General features: G+C 40.6%; 1 protein-coding gene across 1 annotated transcript in view; it reads left to right on the forward strand.

Annotated features, from left to right (window-relative positions):
* EBF2 (early B-cell factor 2) overlaps nucleotides 1–11279 on the forward strand; it is a 177572-nt gene that overhangs the window by 130211 nt on the left and 36082 nt on the right. The window contains exons 8-10 of the mRNA XM_019556561.1: nucleotides 6599–6716; nucleotides 8446–8576; nucleotides 9216–9342. Coding sequence (XP_019412106.1) covers nucleotides 6599–6716; nucleotides 8446–8576; nucleotides 9216–9342 — 376 coding nt within the window. The remainder of the gene's footprint in view (nucleotides 1–6598; nucleotides 6717–8445; nucleotides 8577–9215; nucleotides 9343–11279) is intronic.

Here is an 11279-nt window from a genome sequence, read left to right on the forward strand (position 1 = left end):
CCTTTGGGCGGGGGGCTGGACTCGATGATCTCCCGAGGTCCCTTCCAGCCCTGATGTCTATGAAATCTATGAAAGTTTTTACTCCAGTCCTTGAGTTTTGGGAACAACACCAGCTGCTTGGTGATCTCATCAAGCGTTTGAAATGTGCTTTGCTACTGGGCAGGAGCTTCAAAGACATAATGAAAATCACTTAGCTTATGTCCTTTTTGACCAACACTAAAGCCACTTTTCTACTGTTGAAATAAGGTGCATATTTCAAGGCATGATGATTTTGTAATGTTAAATTACATTTAGCATAGATGTACTTTTATTGTGGCTGGCACACCTCTTACTTGCAAGCAACCTTCTGGATTAGTCAGGAACAAAAACCTGCCTTCTATTGCTGATTCTACCTTTGACTCAATATGTGACCATGAGCATGTCAGAACATTTACCAGCCCTTCTCTCCACCTACACATTGGCACAGCTGTACCTTAAGGGGTGTTTGTGAGGTTTAAGTAATGTTTTCAAAGTGTATGGAAGTACTTGGTTGAGGCTGTGTTAAGTGGAAGGCAGCATTTATAAAAGCCACAACTTTTGAAGGAGGCAGCCAATTGCCATGAATGCTCAGATTGTGTGTTCATGTCACTCAAAATCCTGGCTGCCACCAGAGGGATTGAAAGAAACCACTGGAGGTAAAACGATAGAATGTTACACTTGAACTAAAATGTTGTGCAGACAGTAGTTGCTAGCATGGCAACTTTATCTCATCCCCAGTCCAACTGTAGAGCTTGTACAGGAGTCATCTTGTTGTATTGTTATATTTTATGAATCAGGGGTGAGATCCCAAATGGCACAATGCTGTCTTACGCCAGCTGATGATCTGGCCTGTTTTTGTTTGTCTGTTTGTTTTTAAAATTTGGTCGACTGTTCAATCAGCCTTAATACTGACTTTGACTTCAGCTGAACTGGAAATGTACCAGTGGTATCTTCATAGGTACCTTCATATTCATCCTCACTGAATTCTCAGAGGGCAGTTTCCCTAGGAGCAGTGTAGAAAAACCTGATACACTCCACTCAATTTAATGAGAATTTCTTCCAGGGAACTTGACTGAAGTCCAATATTGCATAATGGTAATAACCAGTACATAATGGGGGGCAGTAATTCTGTTGAATTGAGATAAGGCACTATGAGCACCTATACACGTGCAGAGAGGCTGCTGTGATGCATTATAATTTCAGTGCATTGGAGCAGACTTCATTAATTAATTAAGTCTGCTGGAGAGTCTGCTCTCTCTCAGAGCTGCTCTAATTAAAGCACCTCCCCCCCCAACACACACTCCTGGAGCATGTGTATAAACGCCCTGTAATTCAAATGCTTCAGCTGAGACTCACAGCCACCTGTTGTTTGGAAATTCTGCTTGCTCCAGGACTGTCCTGATTAAGCAGATCCTACACCATGGTCCTAGTTCAGAAAAGATATGGGCCACAGAATATGCTCTGTAATCACAAATTACTGTGTAATGGTGCAATTTATAATGACAAAAACCCCAGAAAGAGCAGCACTCTGTGAGTTTGCCAGAAATCTTATCGTGAGATATCCACTACCAGGTTTTCTAACTTAGTTCACTGGAAGGGGAGCAGGGGATGGTGCAAGAGGAAAGCAGAAATGGAGAAGAATCTCATATACCTGGGGAGATTCCTTCCTAAACTGTGGTTGGTTGGATCAACTCATCCCTGTGTGTATGAGAAAGGCTAAACACATTTTAGGAATTTATACATCTGATACGTTTTAATGTGCTAGAGAATGTAGTCCTCCCTCTTAGGCCCCTTTCCTGAAATGAGGTCATGTGGACAGTCCCCTGTGCCTATGTGGATTTCACTGCAGGAGCAAACTCTAAGTGTGGAACGCCTCACTGAAATCAATAGAAGTTTTGTGCAAAGAGAGGTTGCTGGCATCTTTGTAGATTGTGTTGCCCATCCTGAATCCAACTATGCAGCAAACAGAATACTAAATGTCTACTCCTGAATTACTCGTTGAACCAAAACTGCCAATGACATCAATGGGAGTTTTGTCAGAGTGAAGACAACAGGATGAAGCCTGGCACATATTATATTTTCATTCACTCAGCTGGAAAATGATAATAATTTTAAAAATGTACATAATAGTTATTCTTTGGAAAAGTTAAAATAATATGGTACTGTGACTGCATGGTTGTAAAGGAAAGTGCATCAGAAATTCAATATTGTTTCCAGATGTAAGATGTCATAAAGAACTTTTTCCACACTTGGAATGGGAGCAGAGCTTTTTTTGAGAGATGATTTACACAGATGTGTTGCATGTAACTGTATGTGTGCTTGGTGAGTAAGTATGCATATGGAAATGAGTGTAAATATTGAGATAGAGGCTTCCCTCGCTTTATGCTGTATATGCATTCCTGGAAAATGGTGCATAATTTATATTCGCATAAAGGGAACCCACTTTACAGTGTAACAAATAGGGATATGTTCCAGGCCCTTGGCTGTACTGACCCCCAGACCCATTTCTTCCACTTCTACGAGACAGTTTTGGTATTCATCAGCACCAGACAGTGGGAGATAGAGGTAGCAGATAAGCTAGCAGGACGCTTAGAAGTCATAAAGAAGATGGCAACTACAGAAACATGTCACAGACAACGAGCGAGGAGCACAGATTCACACAGGAGACTATATTTTGGTGCATGTCACTCCCATAATGCACCACACAAAGCAGCTGACTGCTGGCTTCCACCACACTGATCACGTAAGTGTGAATTTACCTCACATATAACGAATTTTTGGTATAAAGAGGGCCAGTGCATAAGAGCAAATTCGCACGTACAGAACCCACATAAAGCGAGGAAAACCTATACTTCAATAATGTGTGACATTGTATGTGTGTGTGTGTACAGAGTTATAATTTAGAATGGCAAGGGTTTGGGACTATGAAAGTACAGAAGTGACAAGAAAGAGTACTTTGCATGTGTAGTATCATTCTTCTCAGGGTTGTGAGGCATTTGATAACACCAGCTAGTTTTGCAACACACCTTTAATGTGGCTCAAGAACACTCCCCTGTTATCACCCTAACTTTATTGAAATTGGCTCCCTCCAGTAAAGGGGGATGAAATAATAAAGACTTGCAGTTGCAAATGTCCAGCTGCAGGAGTCCAAGGTTTAAAAACTTGAGGCTGTTAATCAAAGCCGTCTAGACTGATCTCCGCTGTCAGAAGTGGGAAGCAAGAGAGGTAGTCTCTAAGGTACCCAGGTACAGATCTGTAAATTAGAACTGGCATATGGAATCATGCTTGGAAGCCAAAGGGACAGGTCAGCTTATGGATCCCGTTTTTAATATGATAAAGATGGGTAGCACTGCTGTGCTCTGAAGCCTCAGTGTGGTCTTCATGCAGAGAGTGCATTGTAATAATCCAGCTGGGAAATGAGAATGCTGCAGAGATGCAGTGAGTAAAGGTTTCTGATATTGCAAGGGAATGATTATCTGATATCTGTGACCTCAGAGCCAAAAAGAGGAAACCTTCAGAGTAGCAAAGAGACTCTTAGGAACTGCCAAAAAAACAATTTAGTAGGCTTCAAGTCTGCTCCATTATTGTGGTGGGAATCTAGATTCAGATCAGTGAAGGAATAGTATATTGCCTAGATGTTTTCCTATTTCAACTGGACAAACCACTACAGACTTTGGATATTCTGCTAATGTCATTGTTCACAGGACTGGATAACTCAGGCAATTGGGGAGCAACATGTTTTTAGTTCAAGTCTAGTCCGGACCAGCTGTGACCACAAGCCCTTAGCCACTAAAGGGTATTGACTGGACTGTAGGAAATATATTGGTGTTTTTATTCCATTCCCTGTGGCCTAGAATTCACCACAGTCACAACACTGAAACTAATCAGTGATCTTAACGAAAGGAAGATCAATCAACTCATCAGAAGAGGTGGTCCTATTAGATCAGGAATTGGACACCATGGCAGAGGGCAATTTGCTAGAGTTGTAGCAAATCTGAGGACTTGCATCTCCAAGTAAATTATATCAGCATCTACAAGGAAGTTATACCAGCCCTAAATACATGTAAAGAAAAATCTCAGTGTGTGTTATGATCTTAGAATGACGAGTGATACTGATGGATATGCCTTCAGAAGACATTGGTGAAAATACATATAAATGGTTAATAAGGTAATGGTAAGAAATGTTGACCTTGATTTGTTTAGCTAAGATGTAAAGATTTTTGAAGGTCAAAGGTGTTCTTGTGTAGTGTTTTGGAGTCTAACTGTGTCTGACCCTCTAACATTAAGCTGCTGTGGCCTGCAGTTTTGAAGAGTGAAGCAAACCAGGGGGAAAGAGAGAAGGGGGAGAGAACAGGAAATGGAGTGAGGTGTTTCAGGAAGTTGTCAGGAGTTGACTGATTGATTCCAGATGGAAAGGGTCACCCTCCATGACCCAGGAAATACTCACAGGGGGAAAGTAGTTGGCTTGTGAAAGGGGAGGGCCTGGGAGTTAGAGACTATGGTGGAATGCACATTCCTCTTCCTTTTCTTCTTAAAACACTGGGTTTTAATCTTCAGTATTAAACAATTTAATTGTTTATCTTCACCAGGTGAAGGGACAAAATGGAACTCAGTCTATCTAGATCTCTAGTAACCTTGTATCCATAATCTAAGGTGTCCTTACTGTTTAGCCTAGATAAGAGGAGAAGGACAAAGATCTCTTTTCCTGAATTTCAGTAATGTCTAAGGAGGGCTTGAACAAAATGTCAGGACAAAGCATGGTTGAAAACTTTGGGAAAACTCAGTTGCAGACCAAATTCTGCACTGTGGGACTACCTCTAAGAATGGTTTCATTTGTGTTCCTTTGGCCCCAGCCTGTGAGGTGCCATTACCTTCACTTCCTAGTGATGATCTTGAGAGGTGCCACAGTGGAACCACTCTTGGATATGAGCAATTCCTGCCCACTCCACTCAGTACCTGGCAAGACTGAAGGCTCTCCTCGAAGTCACCACTTGCACTGCAGGGAGCTTTAGAACATTAACATTGGAAAAAGTATCTTATGTAACACTTACATACTTGCACGCACGTGTAACTTGTATACAGTATGCTCGTGTATATTGAAATATATTATGTATAATTGGGATAGATCAGTGTTATATTATATATACATACTGGGTATGTGGTTGGGTTTTTGCATATTATATAGTTGTATATTAATGTAATTGTGGGTGTGTATACACACACACACACAAAATATCCTTTTTGATTTACATTTGTTTGCAATTTAAAATCTTGTCATAAATATTTCAGGCACCGGCATAATTCAGGTTTATTCCCCTGTTACCACACTATGGTCTGCATGGCCAGCTAGAGACTAACATTTATTTCCATTGTTTAACAGAAAATAATGAAGTGCATCTGCATGGGTTCAGCTATGTCATGTGGGAAATGTTCACTTTGGAACAGAGTCTTGCTCCACCCAAATGTGCAATGATGAAATCAGTTGGCACATAAAAGCAACACATTTTGTGACAGGAATGCATGAGAAATATTAATGTACAGTATGACAAGAGCGTTTTGGAATGAATTAAACTTGTCTTTAAGAAAGTAAGAGTGAGAGGACACGCACTTTCTTTAAATCAGTAAAATCCTACAGCAGGGCCAGGTTTCTCCTACTGTGTGCTGAGTACTGTTTATCAACAATTAAAGCCTGATATCCTTTTACCAATTGCATAAGTACATCTTTAAAGTGCATATACACATGTGGGGTTACATCTACATCTGTGAACTGAAGTAGCTGATATGAAGTCAGTGGAGCTACATGGACTTCCATGAGTTGAAGATCTAATAAGGCTCTAAAAAAGATGCACATTCTTTATGATAGTTATGATAGCTAGACATTTCTTCTAATGGGTTTAAGGACATGTCTCAGAGTGCATAGAATGAAAATGAATAACAATCCTTCCAGTAGATGTTTACCTGTGCTTTGTCAGAAGGCAGCCAGGTTGGGACACATTAAAAGGGGCTGTACAGAGCAGAGAGCACATTACCTCTTTGCTCTCAGCTATGCCAGTGGTGTCAAAGATATCACCTGCATAGTCCCAGGTCTTGAGTTGACCCACATACCACACATGATGTGCGTCATACCAGTCCTGCATGCAGGGGCCAGGACAAAAGCCACCTGTGGTGCCTGTCCCAGCTGCTCTGGGACACAAGCTACATGTACTGCCTACTCTGGTTGGTCTGGAACCTGTGCAGCATGTGGGGAGGAAGGCATCCACAGGCCCAATCCAGCACAGCTTCAATCCTCTTATCTTGTAGCTACAGGACATCACAAGAAACCAAACATAGGAGCACCTGCAGTTGCTGTTTCATCATACTATGCATGCTGAAGGTGTTGTCTGAACCATGTTAAATGGAATTCAATAGAAGCTGAAACTACTTTTCTCCCCTTTGTTAGGGAACATACCCTGCAAGAGATGATTATATTTAACAAACAGAATAGGTTTTTAACTTGGTTGAGTACTGAATACATTACATGCATAAATACACAAAAGAACTAGTTTACCAGCCTTTTTTTCTCTCTCCTTTAATTATCCAGGTTGTGTTATCAACAACTGTGAACGTTGATGGACATGTATTGGCGGTATCTGACAACATGTTTGTTCATAACAACTCCAAGCATGGGAGGAGGGCGAGGAGACTTGACCCCTCAGAAGGTACAGGACTTTCTCTGAAGCCTGGAAAACATTCTCTGCATTTGAGTTTCTGCTTTAAGGGTGGGACAAGGAACTACCCCCTTAGGGTTTTCTGGACAGAAGAGTGGGGAAAAGTGCAAAATGTGGCCCTACTTATATCTAAGAGATTGACTGTCCAGCCCACTAACTACTTAGCCTGTCCTGTAAAGATGAGAACGGTGTAAAGATGTTTAAATGCTACCTGCATTTCAGACTTAATGCTCGCTGGGCTAGTTTTGATTCCAAAGCAAATTAAACAACATGATATCTTAGTCTAATGAAAACCTTACGAGATATGTATGAAAGGGTGGCACTGGTTCTCTTAAACAAACCGTGTGCAAAGCATAACAGTTCACAGAAGGAAACTGACACTAACAGACTTCAGTTTGTATGGCCAAGTAAGAATCATACAGTTGTCTATACACTACACCACAGTTCTTGGGGTAGAATAAAGCCATTAGAAATTTCGGTATCTGTTAAACTTCAAACTGGGACAACCCCTTCTCTCTCCAACTCAATCCCATCCACACGCTCCACCTGTTTTTGTACAGGCACCACTTAAAAAAACAATCCTATCTCTGTCTACCTCCCACTTCCCCTGCAGCTAGTGAAAGTGAGAAGAGCTTATGATGTTAGTGGAAGAGACAAGCAAGGTTATTATTTCATTATAATGTTTTGTTGCCCTGCTTCTTAAATGTGCCCTGTATCAACCTAAAGAAGAATTAATGAACTGGAAGAAAATGATTGAATCAGTAAAGAATTTGGAGCGGTGTTAATTCTCCCCCAGCGGGCAGTGAAATGGTAGAAGGAAACTCCCAGGATTCCAAGCCTAGGAAGCCATCCAGTTTTTCCTTGACTGATTGGATGTGATTGACTGGCTGTTCAAAGGAGTCTCATGTTTTTGGAGCCCTGCCAAAGTTCCCCTTCACCTCTGACCCTGTCAACATTGGGAATGGAGTGATGGATTGACTTTGGTTATGGCCTGGAAACCATATTGGGTTCCTGATGGGATGTATAGTCCAGGGGCCTTAAACATATGGAAGAGAGGATAAAAAACCTATTCCATAAAGTCAAGAAAATGATTAGATACTGTTTTTTATAGGAATTGGAGGAAGCATGAGATATTTCCATCTCTTTAACCCATTGGTAAACACAGTGCATTCTAACACATCCTGCCTTCTGCATGTTTTCATTTTTTTGCTCCTGTGATTGTATGCTAATAAGTATTTCTACAGCAGCCTCAACAGAGTCATTTAAGTGTTCATTTTTACATGCACTACAGTTGGCTTATTAGGTTTAATGTCAAAATGTTAAATGCCAGTAATGAGTAGGAAAGTAATTAACACCAGCAAACAGAGAACACATTGTATGTATGTATATATGTATGTATTCTGTATTTATTTTTGATTCCTTGGAAGGATAATCAACCTTTAAGGGTGAACAAATTGAAGGTACTTGTTCAAGGCTTCAACAGCAGTGGGAATCTGTGCAGCAGTGCAGCTGAAGCAGTGCAGAACCTCTATAAATAGGGAGGCCCGGCTGCTCGAAGCTCTGATTTGTATCAGGGCAGCTGGTCCTAGCTTGAAAAGAGTGCAAGTAGCTGCTGTGGTTATCTGTTCCAGTAGGTTACATCAGCTGTATATCAGTTGTAACCAGCCTTGAAACAAGTTGTAGAAAAAGTAACCTGCCACTATTGTTGTTTTTCATTTAGCCACCCCATGCATCAAAGCTATTAGCCCAAGTGAAGGCTGGACTACAGGGGGAGCCATGGTAATCATCATAGGAGACAACTTTTTCGATGGGCTGCAAGTTGTATTTGGGACCATGCTTGTATGGAGCGAGGTAAGCAAATGTTACCTCCTATTACTAAGCAGATTCAGAATCTGTATCCCCTCACATTGCTAATGGAGAGAAGGAACATGGGGGGACTTGTATTGGTCCATTTTTTATAAGAATAGAAGAAAATCTATCTACTAGAAAACTGCTTACAGGAAACATTTTTTCACCCAACACATAATCCATGAAACTCATAACTGTATTTTTATCATGTGGGCCAATGGTGTAATAGGATTCAAAAAAAAAAAAGGGGGATTTAACAGTTCAGGACTAAAACCAAAAATAAAATCCAAGAATTTTGTAAGAGAAACAAAAGTTCAAGCTTCAGGAGATACACCCACAGCTAGCTATCTGGGGTTGGGGTAAGGAAGAGATTTTCCCTGATGGCAATTTACCTAGTAGTTTCCTTATGCGAGGCAGGGAGGAAGAAATTCTCACACCCTTCTCTGAAACACTTTGCATAGCTGTTGAAGACAAGATACTGCACCACATGTACTACCAGGGCAGTGGAATTGGGCAAGTCCTATGAAGTAGTTAGTGAAGTATGTTTGCCTAAGAAACACAACCTGGGAGTGGATGGATGGGGAGGGAGGGAAAATACCTACATCTTTCCATAACTGCTTTTCCCTTTCTGCTGTTTCCCAGTTGATCACACCTCATGCCATTCGAGTCCAGACCCCACCTCGTCACATCCCTGGTGTGGTCGAAGTTACATTATCATATAAATCAAAACAGTTTTGCAAAGGAGCTCCAGGCAGGTTTATTTACACAGGTAAGTGAACATGATTTACAGGGGAGAGTTGGAAAGTGAGGGTCTTTCTTTTGGTAACTAATATTGACAGCTCCTTATTTCATATTGCCGCATGCTGCTTGAAAACCAGTTCGCTATTGGATGTGTTTGGAAGTGTAAGGAGATAGCTTCATTATTGTCTAGAGGTTTTAAGGGACCATTATTACATATGTTAATGCTTTTTTGCAGATTAAAGCTTATGCTGTTACACTACTGGTCTTTCTATAGATATATTAAGTATACAGTAACTTGATAGCACTGCCTTACATACTGGAAGATGTTTTATTTATAACAGTATTTATTTTACATTTCTCCCTTGCTGGGGGTAACCTCTCATTTTCAGGAGAGTCCCTGGAGATGGAGAGAATATCTTGTATCTAAAGAAGCCAATGAGTTCAGTGCAAAATAAATCTAGATGGCTTTTTTTTATTTATAAATAGATTATTAACTAGCTTAGTATCCCACATGTACATCTGGCAGCAGGAGAACATGGATACATGTGTGTGTGTGCATGTGTATGTGCATGCACACATGCACGTACACACACACACACACACACACACACAAAATTTACCTATAAACCTAGAGAAAAATCACTGGAACTAAAAAAGAATCATGTTTAGCCATTAGTACCTGTAGTAATGTGGTATATGGATGTGATATGCATATGAAAGTTTTACGCCCCTGTGAATTTTAAATTTTAAAGGACAGTTTTACCTTAATGCCATTAGAGCTAGATAAATGTTCTTGAATATTGAGTTTGACAACTTTTTGATGTGTTAATTTGATATTCAACCCCCAAAAATCTCACTGAAGACCTAAGCAACCAGCAATATTAATAATAAAAAAGTAAACCCAGAAACTATATAACAATTTAGGAGGTATACAGGAAACATGTAGCTGGTCAGAATCTTCCAAATACTGGAAAATATTTAAGTAAATGTTGACTTATTTTTACATGTATGAGTTCAGATTCTCCGAGTGGGTGTTTCCTTCCCTACGTTAGAAAATGCCATTTTAGCACAAGGGGCTGAGGTGCTTGAGCTAAGGTAAAAGTAGCCAAGTGTTCAGTTTGTCTACCCAAGAACTTGTAGTTCTCTTATTATGGCTGGCAAAATAATAAACAGAGCCGTTATGGAATAGGTTCACTTGGTATAATCAATTGTCCTAAGTCTTTGTTGCTGCTTAATAACAGTAAAAACAATTTCCAATGTATGAAAATAACACAATGGATTTTTCTTTACCTGCTGTGGCTATGGTGTCAGAAGCCTGCTATGACCAAATGCAGTAAGTTTTAATAAGATTTTCATGTCCCCATAGTACCCCTTCCATCTATTGCTCTTCAGAAACTATACTTACAGCATCAGTGAATACTGCCACTTCTTGGGTGGAGGATTGTAGCCAACTGAAGGGGGCTGTATTTCAAGTGAAGTAATTCCTAAGACACTACAGAATAGTCTGTCTTTTGTGGAAAGTAAGACATCTGAAGTAGAATATCAAGGAAGCATTAAAAAGCACCTGTTTTATTTGCTACAAATGCTATATGCTCGCTTGCATGGTGGCAAATTCAAGGGGAGGTTGCTTCCGATGGCGCATCTTTTTTCTTGAGTAGTGGCCCACACTCTGAGAAGGTGGAGGAACCCTCCTTTAAACACGTGCCCTTTTATTGAGTTGCCATTAGACAGTACTCCTAAAAAATACATGTCTTAACAACTTGATCAGAAGGTCAATGAATGCAAAGTCTGGCAAGCTGATGAGTGGAGGAAGATTGTGTATCTGTTGTTATTAATTACAGTAGAGCCAAAAGGCTTCCAATAATATCAGGATTTGTGGCCTGCTACAAACTGGTCAGGGGGGATCAGCAGGTATTGGGGGAGTCCCTGTTCCCCCGTGCGCTGCCAGGAGTGACCAGGAATAAC

Source organism: Crocodylus porosus, unplaced genomic scaffold, assembly GCF_001723895.1.
Source record: "Crocodylus porosus isolate Cpor-Errol unplaced genomic scaffold, CroPor_comp1, whole genome shotgun sequence".
Taxonomy (NCBI): Eukaryota; Metazoa; Chordata; order Crocodylia; family Crocodylidae; genus Crocodylus; species Crocodylus porosus.